This window comes from Rhinopithecus bieti, unplaced genomic scaffold, assembly GCF_001698545.2.
Source record: "Rhinopithecus bieti isolate Rb0 unplaced genomic scaffold, ASM169854v2 scaffold_75975, whole genome shotgun sequence".
Classification (NCBI taxonomy): Eukaryota; Metazoa; Chordata; class Mammalia; order Primates; family Cercopithecidae; genus Rhinopithecus; species Rhinopithecus bieti.
The window spans coordinates 996,706-1,017,421 of record NW_016828707.1 but is presented as its reverse complement, the minus strand read 5'-3'; the positions used below and the strand labels follow the sequence as shown (position 1 = coordinate 1,017,421).

The window sequence follows — 20,716 nt, the reverse complement described above, 5'->3', positions numbered from 1 at the left end:
CCAGGCACCATACTATGCCACTTGATCATACCATTTCCCCCTCTGAGCTTACTACTGACTTTGCTAATTACGACATATCCTGATTAAGCTAATTTTTCATGTTTAATAGCAACCCAGTCTGCCTCTAAGCTCCCTAAGTGCAAAGACTTAATCTATGGCTTCGCTCAATCTACTCTCTCAGTGCATTATATAATAGTAGCTATTGCTGACAGATAACTTGACTGATCTGCTTACTATCTTCCATAAATGCTTCTATTTGTTGGCATTAACAATTTCATATCTGTTTCACAAATGTGCAGAAAAGGGTTCACATAGTAGGCCTGAGACTGCTATCCTGAGAAAGGCCTGCTTGCAAGGTTAACCCTTGCCTGGTGTCTGAGAAGTTGGACTTTGGCAGAATTCATGCCATCCTAATTGATAAAAACAGGTCACCGTGCCTGAACTGTTTTGCAAAAAAAATGCAGTTTTAATGCAGTTCAGTGCTGTACATCTGCTTTCCTCCTGGGAGTCTAGAGTTTTGGTACATGCCAGGTGTGTGGTGCCTATGTGACCAACCCCTAAGAGAATTCTTGGGCAGTGAGTCACTAATGAGCTTCCCTGGTGGACAACACTTCACATGCTGTCGTAGGTCACATGCTGTGTGACTCCACTGGCAGAGGACTCTTAGAAGCTCATGACTGGTTTCCTCTGGACTTTTGTCTCACGTGCCTTTTCCTTTGCTGTTTTGCTTTGTATCCTTTCAGTGTGACAAATCATAGACAGGAGCAGGACTATGTTGAGTCCTATGAGACCTCCAAGTGACTCCTAGAACCAGAGAGTAGTGCTAGGAACCCCTGACACAGTGAGAATTTAAAAAATGTAGGCTGAGCATGGTGGCTCATGCCTGTAATCCAGCATTTTGGGAAGCCAAGGCAGGAGGATTGCTTGAGTCCACGAGTTTGACACCAGCCTGGGCAACATAGTGACATCCCACCTCTATAAAATAAAATTTAAAAATAGGTAGAAATGGTGGCACATGCCTGTAATCCCAGCTACTTGGATGGCTAAGGTGGGAGGATTGTTTGAGCCCAGGAGGTCATGCCACTGCACTCCAGCCTGGGAGATAGGGTGAGACCCTGACTCAAAAATAAATAAATAAATAAATAAATAAATAAATAAATAAATAAATGTGTCCCCAAACATTATGTGATGCTATCTTCCGTAGGAACATCCTAAAACATTTCCAAAGTTAGTCTAGAAATGGTCCAGGTTTGGACATTTGTTCACCGATATATTCAATCTCCAAGACTGGCCGAGCTGCAGTGGGAACAACCATGAGGACACAGCTCTTGCATTCCAGATGCTCACGTGAGCCCAGAGGGGAAGATAGGCAGGCACCACGGGAAATACAGTAGTCTGGCCCTGCTGCTTCCTGGCTGTGTGGCCTTGGATGGGTCATTTACCCTGCTGGAGAGTCACTGTCCTTACCTGCTGATGGGCCTCCTCATAGTGCCTGCACAGAACAGGTAGTGGGGCTGGAGGAAGGTGAGCACTCAGAGCACGTGGCATTGAGCAAGTCTGTCACAGGTGACCTGAGGACAGCCTCACAGTGGCCTGCTTGCTGTACCCTAGCTCTTCTCTCAGGAATACACTTTCAGGGACAACAAGAAGGGGTATGGGGGTCAAAGAGATTGAGGTAAAATGGCTCAAAATGTGCCAGCCTCATCAGGTTATTAAGAGACAAAATGGGCAAGAGCACAGATTTTGGACCAACAGCCTGCCTGGGCTCAAACCCTAGCTATGCAGCCTGTGGGACTGTGAGACCTTGGGTGAGTGGCCAAGCCTCCTGAGCCTCAATTTCCTCATTTGTAAAATGAGGGAGGAATCAGTACCTGCCTCATGAGGGTTTGTTGTGGGCTAATAAAGTGACTAGCACGGTGCCTGACACACAGTGAGTGCCCCATAGCATTAGCTATGGCATTTTGTGAAGAAGTTCAAACATGGTAAGTTGCATAGGGTAAGTGCTCTACAAACTTTAACTGCTATTATTAGTAGTACTATTATTAAGAAACACCAATGAAAGCAATACTTACAATCTTTTCTTATCCACCACTCTTTTAACTCGGATGGCTCTCTGTTCTGAGTAAAGTTTACAGACTCCTGTTGCAGGGGAAAATACCAGAAGAAAGATTGCTTAAAAAACAGCTTCTCAGGCAAAGGCATCATTAAATATAATGAGACACTATAGTCTTCAGCTAGCAAAGCTAAATTCTGCATCACATCTATTGTGAAATGCCACATTTGACCTTTAAAAGAAAATGAAATACTTTTTAAGTAATCTTCAATGAAATCCAAAACAGCAGTCCTGTGTTCCTTCACTTGCTGGGAATGTATCTCCTTGTGAGCTGTAACAGAAAAGGACAATGTTCAGGTCTTCGCATTCAATTATCCTAAAGAGCAATTCATCAGCTTCCTCACAACACTTTCTTTATTGAGAGTATTTTTTAAAACACAGCTATAAAACAAGTCTTGTGTCAAGATACTACATTTTTAAAAGAGTAAGATTTATTAGGCTTCACAAAAGTGAAAGATTAAACCTGTAGAAAAACTATCATCAAATAATTTATGGTTTATCAGAACACTTAAGGATAGTATTTGATGCAGCCACTTCTTGAATGCTGACCCTATCTGTGTTAACAGCATCCAGTGCTCAAGCTGACCTTCAGGGAACATGTTTAAATAATTGAAATCACACACTCCTCCCTGCCTGAACCTGTGCTGCTTTTCAGCCTGTAATGCCCCATCCTCTCCCCCAGGCCACTCACATTCTGAGGGTCCCTTAGACAATGAGTCAAACTTTCCGTCTCCAGGAAACCTTCTATGACTCCTAGCCACACAGATGCCTTTCTCCTGGGATCCACCACACAGAAATGTGCTAAAAGGCCTTACCAGACCTAAAGTCTGTGCCACTGGTTTTGGTAAGACAGTGACCACTGACTGAGAGATTGAGTGCCTACTGTGTGTAGGTGCTCTGCTAGCACTTTACATATGTACTGCTAGTAACTAAAATAGCAATTCCGAGTTTCCTCATTTTACACATGAAGAAATTAAGGTTCAGAGGCAATAAATAGCCCGAGGTTAGATGGTTTCATATGTAAATGTAGGTTTTGTTAATATTCCTGTGTATTTTTTAGGTCTCTCAATGAATATGTATGCCCTTAAGGGTAGAGGGCATGATTTCTGTCTTTACTATAGGGCTGCCTAACCCAAGATTCATGTGGGGGACTCAGGAGCTCTGTGAAATTGCATATAGAATTTTGTGTATGTACATTTTTCTGGCAAGAATGCCTATTGCTTCCGTCAGAGTCTCCAAGTGGTCCATCAGCATTCTAATAAAAACCTCCCGAACAGAAGTCTGTGTTGTGAGCACAACAGCATCTGGCAGCTTTGAACTCTACTTACTATTTAACGTACTCTGTATCTGCCTAAGCAAATTAAAAAAGAATCAGGAAAGAGGCGTGCCTTGGGAAGCCATCTCATTGTCTCAGTGAGAATTAAACATCAATGAAAGGGAGATAATAAGCACCCTAGTGCCAGACATGGTTCTAAGCAGGCTGTAGGAATTTAACTTAATTCTCATAACAACCCTAGAGATACATCCCCTAATTGTCTGCATTTCATTGACAAAAAAACAAGGCCCAGGGAGATTAAGTGACTTGCAGAGGGCTATATGGCTCGGACGGGTGGAGTTGGGGTGCAACCTAGGCAGTCCTGGATCCAGAGCTCCAGAGCCTTCCTCCTAACCTTGAAGGTTTGATGGGAAAGTTTACTTGAATATTACGAGTAGAGAGCTTAAGTACCCCAGGCTGCTGTCAACCCCCATCCCACTAAATGCCACACAGAACAGAGGCACGCATACGCGTGCGCGCGCGCGCGCGCACACACACACACACACACACACACACAATTTGTCTTCACTGTCCCTGGCCCCTAGGTAAAGTTTTGGTTCTGTTTGGAGAGGTCCTTTCTATCTCCCTGCTCCCATTGATTTAACTTGAAAGATGCAGCCTTTTCAGTACTTTTAACAGCTTTGGTTAAAACACTGATAAGAAAGAAAAGACTTTTATGTTTTAAAACCTAAATCGAAATAAGAAGAGAGAATTTTAACCGGCCACACCATATGAATCTTGTTTAACTATCTGCTATATTCATGGTTGCCCGTTTGCATCTTTCAGAGCACTTTACCTTCTGCTCGTAGTTGTTGAATTGCTTCTGAACAGGTCCTCATGAATATCTGGGCATCCTGGTCTATCTGGTCTCGTTCTGTGTCTGTCATCCTCCCATATTCAGACATGGTATGGCTAAAAAAATACAGCAAAGGAAAGGGTAGCAGCAAATGATAACATAATATAGTCTGAGTGGGATGGGAAGAGAAGAAAAGGCCTCCCTCATCAAGTGACATTTAAGCTAAGACTTGAAGGGTGAGGAGGAACAGGCCAGGTGAAAAGGTGAGAGAACCATCTAGATAGATAGATAGTAGAACTAACACATATGAAAGGTGTGTGGTAGAAAACCCTCTGGAATAGACCCAACTGACGTAAGCCAGATGGGGAGAGGGAGAGGGAGAAGGAGCGTGGAGTGAGGGCTGGAGCATAAGCTGGGCTACAAAGAATGTAGGCTCTGCTTTGAGAGCAATGGGGCAGCTACTGAGGGGTCTCACACCACACAATGACCGAATCAGAGGGTGGAGGGTGTTCCCGAAACATTTCAGGCACACTCCCACCTCAGGACCTTTACATGTGTTGGTTGTCTCCTCCTCTGGAATGTTCTTTCCCCAGATAGCTGCATCAATGGATCCCTTACTTCTTTTAGGCGTTTACTCCATGTTGCCCTCTGAATGAGGCCTTCCCTAATCCTTCTTTATAAACTGTCCCTCCCTGACATTTTCTATCCCACTTCCCTTCCTCCTTCCCCACAAAGATACTTATCCCACTCTAACATTCCATATATTTTGCGTAATTATTTCTTTTCTTGCCTGTCTCTCCCCGCTAAAAATGTAAGTTCCACAAAGGCAAGGACTTCTGTTTGTTCACTGCTGTATCCCCATCATCAAGAGCAATGCCTAGCATTCTTAGTAGGCTGATCAATTAATAAATCAGTAATCAAATACTTTTGAATGAACTGAACAAATGAATGAGTTGGAGAATGTGCTTGATACACAGCTACGATTGTGCTGTCTAGTAAGTTCCTCCTGAACCAATTTTTTCCCCCACCTCAAGACAGGTAGGTATCCTTGTCCCAAAGCCTTCTCTAGGAAACTTAAGGCACAAACAAACAGGGAATACATCCATCCTGAGGACAGGCCCTTCTAAAAAAGAAAGGGGTGAGATGAGCACACAGTCCTCACTCCCAATCACCTGATAAGCATCCCCTCCTTCCTTGGAGTCACCCCTACCCCATGACCCCTACCCCACTTCCACATTTTCTGAGGGAGAGTCGAAAAGGAAACCCCACAGCCTCCAGCCTCCTAGGGAATAGATGATCCTCTCTCAATGGAACTTGAAGAGTGACATGGAATTAGTTCCTTATTCCAATGCTCCTTAGGATCTTGTTCTATTAGTTACTTAGGCTTGGGATGGTAACCATGAGAGAATGGACTCCGTCCAAGGGAAGACCCAACAGTGAGAAAAGCACCAAGCCAGCAAGCTCAATCCCCTCTCCCCAACCCCAGCCCACCCCCAATCCCAGATGAATGGCTCCCCTCTGGGGAGGAGCCAGACTAACAAGCAGAGGGGCCAAAGCCTCAGGTTCATCCCTACTAGGAACCTTCTCATCGGAAATAGAGGCTAACGGGGTCAGGGACAAATGAATCAGAAAGGTACCAACTTAGTGAATATGTACCCTGCGGACAGAAGAGACCTAGAAATGACTAGTTCCAAGAACATTAGATTAACATCCTCCTACTCTATATTTTGATTTAATGGAAACTCAGTGAAATTGAAAAGGTCTAAAGGTTAATTTGATAAAACTGATTATTCAATTAAAAGGTAATGTTCCTTTAGGAAACATTATATATATATTAACCTTCTAAATTGAAAATTGACAGTATGGTTATTCTATTAGTAAGAACAACAGAAACCAAGAAAGTTTTTTCTCCCAGATTGTTTTGTTGCCAGGATATTGTGGAAAAGGTCCATCTACCAGAAGTGGAGACATTATTTTTAATTAAAATCACTCAGAGATCTAGCCAGAGGCTATCTAGGTTACATGCTGTTCTGCTCTAGTAAAATGTCATTATTTAAAAAATTAAATGGGTCAATAAAGTCTGAGTTCTACATTCTGGAAAAAATTACAGCTTCCTAATTGTGTCAAACTAACAAAGCCTCATAAGTCTGAAGGCAATATTTCTACACATACTCTTTCAATTCCATGATCATACTCCACATAAAATGTTCCTAGGAGCAGGTCAAGGCCTGCACATTGCATTGGGAGGGCAGAAGAGTAAAAAAGAAAGGCTTTAAGCTGTCTACTACCTTTGGGAGGGAGAACTTGATGAGAGATAATAAGGGTGGCCTTTCTCCATCTGGACAGAACCTGGGCTACCGGGGGGATTGCTTATTCCCTAATCCTCATGTTTCTGTGGGAACCAGCTTCCCCGAATGACACCTTGCCTCCTCCCAGAGCCTCCTCCCTCTGGCCCCCCTGGCAGAAAGCACGGGGTGTGCATTCCTCACCACAGCTTTCTCTCCTCTCTTTTGCCTACTTAGAGACAGCAGAGGTTCTGCTCTGTTCCTCTCTCTCCTATGTTGCAAAGGTGCCTGTCCCTGCTGTCTGTGCTCCAGGGGCTGCGACTGCTCAGTGGCACTAATGGCTGAGTGAGTATCTAATTCAGGAGCAGAGTATCAGCAAGGCCACCCGCCTGCAAACCTAAGCTTTGTCTGCCGACCTAGATTTTACCAATGATAAAGGGTCTCCACTGTGTTGATCTGACTCCTGCCTCCGTTTCTTTCTTTCTTTCTGCCTCCTCCCAACTCTCTGGCAGAAAACAGAGGTGGGTTTTGTCTTGTTCAATAACCAATACCCTCCAACCCCCAGCAACTGCATCATAGGTCAAATGGGGTTCCAATTCAATTATCATTCACCAAGAGACTTCTATGTGTCAGGAACTCGCACACCCATCTAATTTAATCCTCACAAGAACATTATCCACATTTTATAAAAAAGAAAACTAGCACAAAGGTGAGTTATAGTCATTCACATGATAAATACATGGCAGGATTGGGATTGGAACTTAGGTGTGACTGACCCCAAAGCCCATGCTCTTTCACAGGGACCAAAACAGGGGGTGGAGTAGAATTCAGTGTGCATGAGTTGGCAATGAACAACTGGCTTCGGGAAAATGAGTAAAAGCCTGAGTTTCTAGCTGAGCACCATGTCATATGCCTACAGTCCCAACTACGCAGGAGGCTGAGGATCACTTGAGCTCAGGATTTTGAAGCTAACCTGGGCAACAGTGCAAAACCACCTTTAAAAAAAAAGACTGAGTTTCTAGAATGAGGCGATGGACCTAACAAGACAAAGAACGCCTCGGGGACAATAGTTCAATCTCCTGAAGTTATCTGCCTGTAAGTGGCAGAGCTGGCACTGGCCCCCAGGGAACCTGATCCTCAGTCCTAGCATTTGCTGCCCTTGTAGCTGGAAAAGGGGAAGGCTTAGGCCCTCTTTACTGTACTGAGACGAGAGTCCATGCTGCAGTAGTCTGGGAACACCGAAAAACAGTGTGCAGGAGCCTCCTTTTGCTGTTTGAGTATAATAACTGCCTTAACATCACTATTACATTGAAAGCTTAAAACAACTGCAAAGTTCCAGAAGAACACCTGGATGCCACTGTGTTGTTCTTTTCACATTGCATTTCAATCATACTGTCTGCTTTGAACCTCTCCACTGCTTCCTGAGTGATTATCCCTCCCACTATCGGCTTCGCAAACTTTTTCTGAAACGAGCCAGAGAGTAAACATGGTAGACTTTGTGGGCCTTGTAGCCCATCACAGCTACTCAACTCTGCTGTTGTAGCATAAAAGCAGCCCTAGACAATATGTAAACAAATGAACGTGGTTGTGTGCCAATAAAACTTTATTATGGACACTGAAATTTGAACTTCATATAATGTTCACATGTCATAAAATATCGTTATTATTTTTCCCAACATTAAAATATGTAACTACATTTAAATGTACATTTAAAATGTAGATTTGGCCTGTGGCTGTATTTGCTGACCTCTGGTACTGGAGGAAGACACTGAGTTTCACAGATTCATATGGTTCATAAGGAGTGATGTGAATCAAACCAGCACTCAAAGCATTTACTTTGCTGGATGGCTTTTCAAGGAAAAGGGAAGTTAAAAAGGGATTTCTATAAAAGATATTTACAACTACCTCATCAACCTAAGTTGTCAGATACTAAAGAAAGAAGCTACAAATTGAGAGCTTTATACAAGTTTTGTAGTTTTACAAAATCCCTGTAGCTTCCATTTTCACAGGCTATCAAATTAGTATTTGATACACATACACACCTTCAGAAATAAAAATGACACTGTGATCTAGTGTTAACCAACTATTTTAACTGAGAACTTAAAAATAAGGTTTTCTTGGTACTATGCGTCAGAATAATTATATAATTTAGTATATTCCAAAATAATGCAAATGAAATGCATTTAAAAGCATAAAATTGCCTATGTATGTTAAGTGTAAGCAGACAAAGCATCAAGGATTATTTAAAATTCAACTGGGGTATAATTATTTTTCTCTGCTGGAGAATTTATAGGACGTATTTCCATTTTTGCGTATATTGACAAAGTTAAAAAAAAGCAGGATTTATTTTATATTCTCTATGTTTGTGACAGGAAGGCTTCTGAAATACAACCACTCCTTGTTTCATAAAGTTGAAATCCTAAAAAGATGCTCCTAATGATGTTATCTTATCTGTCAAATCCAACTTTTTCATTAATTTACATAATACATTTGAAGATGAGTCCTACGGTAAAATGCCATCCTAAAGCCAGTGCAAATGGAGCTAGGGGAAGAGACACAGACAAGACACCCGTACTGCCACTGCCTGTGGAGAGCTGGAGTCTATTCCAGAAACTGTTTTAGAAGTGTTGGTTAGAATGTTTTTTTTCTCTTTTTCTTTCCAAATGGCATTTTTGATGACTCGCATCATTCCTTCATCTGCTCGATAAATATTTAGTGCATGAGAAACTATCTTTTTCACCTCTGCATGTTTCACAATAAGGCAGACGCTGTCCACAGGGTGTACGCACGTGCCAACCCCTTTGCATCTGAATTCCCTTCCTTCCTTCTTGCTTTACCTAGGTAACTCTACTCCTTAAGAGCTCTTCTCCAATGTCACTTCTTCAAGGACACTTTCTCTGACAAGGCTAAATTCCTCAAAAGCTACTTGTTCACATTAGTTTCAAAGAACTTCTTGATTTCTGCCTTAATTTCATTATTTACCCAAGAGTCATTCAGGAACAGGTTGTTCGATGTCCATGTAGTTGTATTCCTGCGGGGTCAGTGGTGAAACCCCTCTTAACATTTCCGACTGTGTTTATTTGAATCTTCTCTGTTTTCTTCTTTATTGGTCTAGATAACAGTCTATCTCATTAATTTTTTCCAAAAACTTGGATTTTCCCAAAAAAGTGGCTCCTGGATTCATTGATTTTGAAGGGTTTTTTTTTGTTTTTTTTTGTGTCTCTATCTCCTTCAGTTCAGCTCTGATCATGGTTATTTCTTGTCTTCTGCTAGCTTTGGGGTTTGTTTCCTCTTGGCTCTCTAGTTCTTTTAGTTTTGATGTTAGGTTGTTAACTTGAGATCTTTTTAGCTTTTGATGTGGGCATTTAGTGCTATAAATTTCCCTTTTAACACTGCGTTAGCTGCATTCCGGAGATTCTGGTATGTTGTATCTTTGTTCTGTTGGTGGGAGCATGAATTAGTTCAACCACTGTGGAAGACAGTGTGGCAATTCCTCAAAGACCTAGAGGCAGAAATACCATTTGACCCAGAAATCCCATTACTGGGTGTCTACCCAAAGGGATATAAATCATTCTATTATAAAGATACATGGACAAGTACTTATATGTTCATCACTGCATTATTCACAATAGCAAAGACACGTAATCAACCTAAATGCCCATCAATGAATGACAGGCTGGATTAAGAAAGTGTGGAACATATACACCGTAGAATACTATGCAGCCATAAAAAGGAATGAGATCATGTCCTTTGCAGGGACATGGATGGAGCTGGAATCTATTATCCTCAGCAAACTAACCTAAGAACAGAAAACCAAATAGCACATGTTCCCACTTATAAATGGGAGCTGAATTATGAGAATTATAAATGGGAGGACACGAGGCGGTGGGGAACAATGCAAACTGGGGCCTGTTGGAGGGTGGGGGGTGGGAGAAGGGAGAGCATCAGGAAGAACAGCTAATGGATGCTGGGTTTAACACCTAGGTGATGGGATGATCTGTGCAGCAAACCACCATGGCACACATTTACCTATGTAATAAACCTGTATGTACATCCTACACATGTACCCCAGAACTTAAAAGCTGGAAAAATAAAAAGCTACCTGTACTCTGTTTTTGCAGTACCTGTCATATCTGCAATGTTACCTGTTGGCATGAATACTTCAGCAGCTCCATGAAGGTAGGGACAAACGTGTTTGTGTTCATTCACTATTTTATACTCCATGCCTGGCATAGTCTGTGGCACATGGTAGGCACTCAATAAATAACTGCAGAATGAATAAACTGATGAATTAATCAAATTGATCAAATCATGGCACTATAAACACACAGAGATGAGTAGGACAGTTTTTCACCTCAAGAAATGCGGTAGAGGTGATTATGAACAAATAACTCTTCTACCAGGCACATGTGAGAAGTACCATAAGAAAAGCACAGAAAAAGAGCTGTCAGTATTCAGAGGCGGGAGAGATGGCTTTCAGATAGGAAGGCGGGGCCAGGGCAGGCTCTACTGAGAAGGTGGTGGTGAGAAATGGGTCTCTCAGGATGGAAGCATGTGAACATGTGACATGTGTGGAGGTTTATTTCCAGGAGGGGCTGTTATCGTGTTTATTTCAAAGTTAAAACTATAAATTAACTTCCTCCCAAAGTCAGTTTGGCCTACGACCGGTAATGATCAAGGGCATCTGGGAGGTTAAAGGCAAGACAGAGTTGATTAGGTTAGATCTCGTTTGCTGTCATAATTTTCTCACTGTTACAACCCTTGCAAAGGTGGTTTCATTACTGGCATACTGGTGAGAGAGGAAGCCACAGTAGGTAGTAAGAATGTGTGGTGGGGAAGGACAAGGATTCCATGGCCCGCCCTGGCTCAGAGGCTCACCAGCTGTGATCTTCAGGTTATGTCATCACTACGCTTTCATTGCCTGCCTGCCACACAGGCTTAACAGCAGTACCTCTCTCATAGGGTTGATGTGAGGACCAAATGAGATAAAATATGACTAACTGGTGCTTATCAGAGTACCTAATACAGAATAAACATTCAGGATGGAAACATAAGGTGGGCATGGGTGGAGGATGGGTGGGAGGGCAGCTAGGTAGGTAGAACTTTTTTCCTAAGCAAAGTAGAGACAAATAAAAGAAAAGGGCCTGAAATAGAGCCATGGAGTTCTTATGGGATAGATGAAGGACAAAGAAGCAAAAATGAGTGGTGAGAGAAGCCAAAAAATACTGCAGTGGAAGTCAAGGAAATAGGAAATTTCACGAAACTGATGATGGTCAACAGGATCAAAGACTGTGGCAAAGCAGAAGAGCTGAGAAAAAACCATCAAGGCACTTAACACCATTCTCATTAGAGAAGGATGTGCTTCAAGTACAGTGACTTGCCATTTCACATTTATCACCAGAATTGGACAGGATAGCCTGAAAGCACACTTTAAAACTTTTTATTCCTTTTTCTCTTTTCTGCCTAGTCTCAAGATGTAATCCTAAGGCTTACTGCAGAAACCCTTTTTTTCCTGCTTAGTCTTAGAATACAGCCTTGAAACATACTTTCTCTGAAACACCACACATACATATTTACCTAACTGTATGTATCTAATTATAGGCTTACCTGGAAGTTCCAGGGGCTAACTTGAGATAGACTGAGTATGGAGATCTAACTGCAAAATTCCAGAGATTACCTCAAGGCGGGTAGTCTACAACCTGGCCATTGCTGACATGTCGCCAGCCTGAGATGACAAGTACCAGAAAGACACACAGACGTAGTACTCAGCACCGCTCCTGCCTTCCCACTGCTTGCTCTGGAAATGAAGTCACCTTCCTTTTGTCCTTGTTATTGGCTTTGCAAGCAGTGAGCAGCCGAGCCTGTGCTCGGTTACATTATCACGGTTAAAATCGAAAAGCCTATTTACACCAAATGCTGGCAAGGATAGGCAGCAATTATAACTCTCATGCATTGCTACAAGGAATGAAAAACCACTTTGGGAGATTGCTTGGTAGTTTATTTTAATGCTAAGCATGCACCTACCATTTGTATGACCCACTAATTTCACCCTTAGGTATTTATTCAAAGGAAATAAATCAGTATGTCCACAAAGAGACTTGTAGAAGATGCTACTCACAAAGGCTTTATTCCTAATAGTCTCAAAGTGGAAACAGTCCAGTATTCTCTATTAGATAAATGGATAAGCAAACTGTGGTAACTTCACACAATGGAATATTACAAATAATAAAGCGACAAAAAGGAACAAACTACTGGTATACACAACATGCAAGAACCTCAAAAACATGTGGAGTAAAAGAAGGTAGACACACCAGAGTGTGTCCCATACTAGTCTATTTATATTCCCCTTGAGGAAAAGCCACTGGATTTGGTGATTAGGAAGTCACAGATGAGCATTAGGAGAAAAATTTCAGAAAAATGATGGAAACCAAGCTATATGGTTGGCGCGGAGTAAAAGGTGAGGAAGCAGAGGTCACGTCAACTGCAGTCTGTAGCCCAAGTCTACCCTGCAGGCATGGCTCCCTGTGGTCTGAGAACTAAGAATGGTTAAAGGTTTTTAAAGGTTGTAAAAAAACAAAACAAAAAAATATGCGACAGAAACCATACGTGGCCCACAGAGCCTAAACTATACTATCTGGCTCTTACAGAAAGTTGGCTGATCCCTGGTTAGACTTTCTCCCTGTGTTTGGCACTGACGTGAAATGAAGTGACAGTGCCTGTGGCTTAAGGAGCAAGCAAGGTCAAACGTATAAGCTAAAAGGAAGAACCAGATGACCAAAAATAGCTGGGAATCATGAATACAGCAGTACCTGAGAAGCGGTGTGAGTGACGAGACAAAGGATGCACTCGCACCGCTTCATATATAAACTAAAGGGAAGAAAAGAGCCAGATGATGAAAACTGGCCAGGAATCATGAATACAGTAGTACCTGAGAGGCGGTGTGAGTGATGAGACAGAGGATGTGCTCGCACTGCTTCTCAGGCACCGCTGCACTCATGATTCCCAGCTATTTTTGGTCATCTGGCTCTTTTCTTCCCTTTATAAACTAAAGGGAAGAAAAAAAGTTTATCCTTATAAACTAAGGATACTGTCCTACACATGTAGGACAGTATCCTTAAAAACAAAGAGAGGGGTTTCTCTATGACAGGTGGAAAGAAGGTGATGAGGTGAGGTGAGGAGGGAACTGAGAGATTCTATCAGAGGTTCCAAACTTCACAGAGGAGTAGGCTTTGATGCCACCTCAATGGGGCCTGTCCTGACTACTCTGTGTAAGAATCACGAGCTTTCCCAGCACTCCTGATCCCTGTTACCTTGGTTCCACTCTTCCTTTTCTTTCTGTAGGACCTATGACCTAATGTACTATATACGTAGTGCTTGTCTTTGCCAACCCACGAGAATGCAAGCGCCATGAGGGCAGGAACACTTGTATTTTATTCCCCGATGTGCCCTAAGCATCTAGAATTCAATAAACCTGTGACGAACGAGGAAGTTTAATCTGGAGTGAGGGGTCAAGCTGGAGCAGGGGATCTCAATGTCAGCACCTCCTCAGTTTGGGGCTGGGTAAGTCCCTGTTGTGGAGAGTTGTCCAGAGTTTTGCACATTCCTGGTCTCTACCCACTAAATGCTTGCAGCACTCCTCTTGGGACAAACAAAAATGTCTTCAGACGTTGCAAATGTCCCCTGGGGTGCAAAATTACCACACTTGAGAACTGCTGTGCTAGTCATGGACTTTAGGACTAGGAGGAAATCATTCATTCAACAAGTATTTACTGAGTGCCAAATATGGGTGAGGAACTACGGAAACATGATGGAAACCTGACGAGGTCCTTGACCTCATGACATGTACAGCCTGGTGACAAAAACAGATAATAAACTATAATTATTAAATAATTACAAATTGTGTTTAGTTACTGAAGAAAATATACAGGGTGGAGAAACTAACATAAGAGACCTATTTTATAAAGGGTAGTGAGAGAAGGCCTCTCGGAAGAAGGAGTATTAAGTTGAGCCTTTAAGTTTGAAAAGGAAACCACCATGGGAAGAGAAGGAATAGCACACGCCCGGGCCCTGCACCAGGAAAGGGCATGGCACCTTCAAGGAAGGCTGGCATGGCTGGAGCACCATGGTGGGAAGGCGGTGTTTGAAATGAGGCCAGGGGCTAGGTCAGGAGCAGGGAGACCGCAGTGTAGAGGCTGGTATTAATCCTAATTGCAACGTGGTATTCATGGTGGGTTTACTCAGGTGGTGACATAATCCAATTAAAGTCTAAAAAAGACTGGCTACTGAGTAGAAACTGGACCTAGCCACCAGAAGGAATGTCACCATGAGTAACATTAGGGGATGAACAGAAGGATTCATCAAAAGTGCCCTAAGAAATGAAGGTTATGCCAAAGTGAGTGTGTAGCTGCCTCTAGCAGGTGTCAAAAGCCCAGGAGAAGGACAAAAGAAGAAAATGGCCATCAGGACTGAGGACTGGGAATTGGTGGGGGAGTCATGACCCAGCGACATGAGGGTAAGGACTGAAATGTGCTCATGAGAACGTCACCAAAACAGCAAAACTGGTGTCACAGACTGGGACAGCAAGAGATGGGCAAAAATAGCTTAGCAGAGGCTTGAAAACTTTGTTCTTCCACAGGTTCAGGGCATACAAATACATGTGTCCCCAACTTCAAATACAGCTCTGTAAGTATTCATGGAGTGAGTTTCATTTGACAGGAGATAATGGTATATATAGAGATACAAATAGACTGGAAGATATTACTATTGTGATTTCATGACTTTGAGGACATGCAGTACAGCAGAGCCTTTTGCTTTGAGGAGATTTTTCCACTGCCGAACTGGTCTTCCTCACTACCACTCTGAGTTATTAACAAAAGGTGAGGGCAAAAGCACAACAGAAATACAGGCATAGAAAAGAACACAGTCACCAAAGTCCTAGTAAAAAAATGTGTACTTACCTATAAGCATTAATATAATCTTTCCTGTGTTCCAGAAGAAAATCTCTCAGTTTGCCAATGTGAGAAATCTAAAATTAAAAAAGAAAGCCAACAGTTTATATAGATATGTTACACTCATGTAATGAATTTTAAATCAATAGAGAATAAAATGCAAATTGCAGAAAGATTCTGAAGCTACAAACTGAGCACCGTCGGTTTTAGACTCTCCTACAGTCACAAATTAGTTACCATTCCTGGGCCTCAGTCTCTCATTGATGGTTCCTTCTACCTCTAATTGTTAGGACCTGTGACACTACAAGTAGGTGATTTCTAAGTAACTTAAAGATGAAATGAGATAATGCATGTCCAGTAATTACATAGCATGCATTCAATAAAGGTTAATTCCTTTTCTTTTCTTATAGCTAAAATTGTACAGCAAGTATTCCTTCTTTCAAGTGTTCTAAGGGACAGTTCTAAAGCTGAAGCTGTTGGGTTTGTAAATAGGGTCCATGCAGAGCAGCAGAGTTAAAGCAAAGATTCAGGGGTAACAATTTATCCCCACATAGCAAATATCTGTCTTTCCTCTGGGCTATTTCCATGGATGAAGAAAAAGAACTCAAAGGTATAGGAACAAAGCGTTGTGTTTGTGATGGCTGTTTCTAGTACAATAAAAAACCTATTCTAAAGCACCTGTCAGGTACTGTGCATGGAACTAGCAATTCACAAATAAATAAAAAGTGGTGGGAAGAAAGCTCAGACCACAGTCAACGGGGACAAACACGTTTCCAGAGGGAGAATGATTACTAGCCAGTGGCCTGCTGGTCCTCTGACGACATCTTACTTCAGCTTCCGACTCACACACTTTGCACTCGTTTTAAACACACATGGCCTCAGCCTTGCAAGGTCTGCTGAACTTTCGTCTCTTCCATGGAAATTTTTCTGTCAAGGCCAACCCAGGCTAATTTTCACTTTGCTCTGATCTTAAAAGGACTTCTGCACACCACCCTCTTGGCACTCAATTATTCATGGCCATGTACTCTGACCTAACTTGTAAATACACACTTCTTTGTCAGTGGCAGAACTATGCAAGGAGGAGCTGCTCAGCTTCCCCTACAGTTGTAAGCACAAGAAGAAGCACAGAGGTGATCAATAAACACTGTGGAATGAATATATGCCTAAATACAAAATAGCATTGATCACAAAAGAAACATCCATGGTTTGTCTGGAGATATGTCAGTTTGGGTTCAGCTAAATTTCCCACATAGTCTAGACTCTTATTATAAATGTGATTCAGAAAAATACCCTAAGGCATTGTAAGCAAACAAATCAAAGAAAAACAATTAAGTATGGTCACAATATTCATTTATTTCACAGATAGCAAATCAGGACTGAGAGACTGTCCACCATCCCTGACACTGCTCAACACTTTCACGTACACGGGCTATTTCTCTTCCCAATAACCCTGCTGTGCTATGATACCTACTGTTCTCATTAACCAGTTTGGGAAAAGCTAAGTGACTAGTCCAAGGTTACACGTTTAGTATGTGAGCTTGGTTTCAAAAGCTCAGGACTAAGTCCAAATTCAGCGTTTCCCAGTGCACCACCGCTGCCTGCCTTACAATCCCTGTTCCTGCTTTCCACTTAGGCTGCATCAGGAAATCTGACTTTTTTTTTTTTCCTTTTTTTTGAGACAGAGTCTCACTCTGTCACCCAGGGCTGGAGTGCAGTGGTGCGATCTCGGCTCACTGCAAGCTCCACCTCCTGGGTTCACGCCATTCTCCTGCCTCAGCCTCTGGAGTAGCTGGGACTACAGGCGTCCGCCACCACGCCCGGCTAATTTTTTTGTGTTTTTAATAGAGACGGGGTTTCACCATGTTAGCCAGGATGGTCCCGATCTCCTGACCTCGCGATCTGCCTGCCTCGGCCTCCCAAAGTGCTGGGATTACAGGCGTGAGCCACCGCGCCCGGTCAGAAATCTGACTTTTAAGTCTGTTGGGAAAAAAAATTAAGAGATATGCAAGCAAGGGGTTAATTGCATCACACACAAGATTTTACCAAGCTACTCTTCTGTTTTAAAACCTTCAGTGGTTTCCATCTCCTTACCTCCTCCCCTGCCTACCAGGGGTCAAAAACTCAACTGCTTCCAGGGGCCAGGTGAACAGTATAAATGAGCAAAGCAAGGGAAATGGGTGGGTAGAATATATTCGACAGTGGTGAATTCTGGTTTCAAAATACACTGCAATTAAAGGAAGCAGCTCTGCAGACTGATTTGCCAAAGGGCAGCCAATGAGTCATCTCAGTGTCTAAACAATGGGAAAAAGTCCAAACTCCCAAATGCAGCACTCAAGGCCCTTCACAACTCAGCCTTGAAAGTCCCTGCCGCACACCCTGCACCACTCCAGCCTCCATCCTGCACCACTTCGGCCTCCAAGTCCCAGGCCTTCCCCTCACTTGCATATTCATACGGTTCTCCCTTTCCCTGGAATGCCCAACCCATCATTCTCTCCCAGGCAAATTCTTCCTCCTTGTTCAAGATTCTCTTTTCCTCCTCATACTCACCCTACACTCCCAGCTGCAGTCAGATCTCATTCCCGCATAAAATGCTACAGGTGCATCTATTTCAGCACCTGCTCCTTCATGGTAACAATGACTAGTTCACAGATGGATTTCTCTTCACCAGACTGCAAGCTCGGAGAGGGCAGAGAGTCCTCTCTCTTTCCCCAGAGCTTGTCAGGCACAGTTCCTGGCACAAAGCAGACCCTCAAAAACTTTTACTAAATATTGAATAAATAGTCGGTACTGAATAATCCCAGAAGGATTATACCTCCTATGGTAGGCAGAATAATGGTTTTCCAGCTTCCCCAGTCCCATCCCCCTGTAAGATGTCCAACTCCTAATCGCTGGAATCTGTGACTACATGGTGTTACATGACAACAGGGAATTAATGCAGCAGATGAGTTAAGGCTGCTGATCAGCTGACCTTAAAGTAGAGAGATTATCCTGGATTATCTGGGTAGGCCCAATGCAATCACAAGGCTCGGTAGATGTGGAAGTGGGAGGCAGAAGGAGAATGAGAGTAAGGCAGTGTGAGAAAGACTCATTCCAATGTTGCTGGTTTTGCAGATGGGGAAAGGAAGCCAAGGAATGTGGGCAGCCTCTAGAAGCTGGAAAGGGCAGGGCAATGGGCCTTCCTTAGAGCCTCCAGAAAAGAACACAGTTCTGCCAACACCTTGATTTTAGCTCAGGGAGTCCCATTTTGGACACCTGACTTACAGAACTATAAGACAATAAATCTATGTTGTTGTAAGCCACAAGTTTGAGGTAATTTGTTACAGCAGCAATGAGAAACTAATACACCAGCAGCAATGAGAAACTAAGAGCCTTACTATCCACAACAGGTTTTCTTTTCTTTTCTTTTTTTTTTTTTAGAAGTCATAAAGTTTTCCATACAAAGTTTTGAAAAGTCCAGAGGAATCTACTATACAGGTTAGATCCAGCTGCCACCCCTACTTTTAGTTAGTTCTATTCTACAAGGGAGGGATGGTGCCTGAGGATGAGTGCCAGGAGCAAGCAAGCCCCACAGGAGCCCACAAACACATACTTATTATACAAGAGGTTGCAGTTAGTCTAACAAATGTGATCCCAACTTCATATGCTCTGTAATGGGAAACTTCTATGAAATGAGGTTATTAAAACAGAGTGCAGCTGGTTCAGGATTAAATGGAATTCTTGATAAGAGGTGTGTTAAGTAATTACTGACTAAATAACATCAGCATAATAACTCAATACTTAACAGGAACACAATGTATGATATTTTAAATGCTAAGAATGAAACAATAAAGGAACATTAAGATTTCTTTAGAAATTCGAGAGCTCTGAATTTTCAATTAATTTCTTTAAAAAAAAATCATGACAAATCAACAACAAAGAAAAAAGTTCAACAGATCTTTGATTTATCTACATAGGCATACCTAAGTCCCCAAATAGCATAACACAATTATCTCTGTAGAGAATTATTTGACTGTTTAATCACATGACTACCATTACCTTTATAAAGACTCTTGGCCAAGCTTAATCTATTTACTGTCAGGCTTAGTCCTATTTTTCAGAATAAACTGGCAAAGAGAGCATATTTTAGCGCATACAATTCTGACGTGCTCGTTACATTTTCACATTTTTAGAGAGGTTAAGTAGTTGTGCGCTTTGGATTTTTCTTTTTTGCAGATGTGGGGTCTTGCTATGTTGCCTAGGCTGGTCTCCAATTCCTGGGCTCAAGTGATTCTACCCCCTTGGCCTTCCAAAGCGCTGGGATCACAGGCATGAGCCACCATATCCGGCCTATGTTTTGGACTTTAAATGTTTCCATATGTAGTGCTAATTTTGGAAGAGTCACCTAATATGATAAAGCAGGAATAAGTATATACATAAAGAGAATGCCTCTTCTAAAAAGAGAAAGGCCATTCTGGTGTAAAGTTTGATATGGAAATCAGAGTAAAATAAAAGTGTATTTTAAGGATCTAAGACTAGTGTCAATTTCTAACAGTTTTGATCTCACTGAATGATGTGGGGAAAGGGCACAGGGAAAAAAGGGATCATTGGTGAACTTGGTCTGTGGGACCAAGTAGGTAACAAGATGCAAGGGCTAAAAACTGGGAGTGCTTTGGATGCTGAACCCATGTTTTGAGGCACCCCACAGACCTGGACGGCAGGAGGAACACACCATTTTCACTGCTCTGTGTCTTTGTAACTGCTCTTCCTCTGCCTGGAAAGCCTTCCTTTATCCCAACCCCATTCCATCTTCCAGGCTCTGCTTAAATGACACCTCCTCTACGCAGCCTTCGCTAATACTTCCCTCTATATTTTGTAGATAACTGTTTGCACTTTCCACATTACATTAGAAGTATTTATCTGTGATACCCACTAGACTTCAAGTAAGTTCCTTGAGGTTGGCATCTCTGTCTTGTTCATTTTTGTATACCCACTAGTGCCTAAATGTTGGAAAGGGGCAAAGGGGGGGAAAAGGGAGGAGGAGAAAAAAAAGGAGATCCAACAGAAAGGGCTTCAAGATCTGATACATCCTGATGTACTAGGTGTATCAAAAAGGTATCAAATGTTATCACATAGACTGCACCTAGATAACTGAGTGAATTTTAAAAATGAAGAGAGACAAGCTAGAGGTCTGTGCAAATAAACAGTTCTCCTAGAGAAGTCAGTGAGGTGTGTTCAGAAGGTACAGCATCACCATGTGAAATCTACTAAGACTGGGCAACC

The 20,716-nt window shown here is 42.4% G+C and overlaps 1 protein-coding gene across 1 annotated transcript in view; it reads right to left on the bottom strand.

The window, feature by feature from the left end:
• Positions 1–20,716, bottom strand: part of STX18 (syntaxin 18) — a 125,875-nt gene that overhangs the window by 35,325 nt on the left and 69,834 nt on the right. The window contains exons 2-5 of the mRNA XM_017864577.1: positions 15,467–15,534; positions 4,225–4,340; positions 2,307–2,384; positions 2,073–2,139 (exon numbers count right to left, since the gene is read on the bottom strand). Coding sequence (XP_017720066.1) covers positions 2,073–2,139; positions 2,307–2,384; positions 4,225–4,340; positions 15,467–15,534 — 329 coding nt within the window. The remainder of the gene's footprint in view (positions 1–2,072; positions 2,140–2,306; positions 2,385–4,224; positions 4,341–15,466; positions 15,535–20,716) is intronic.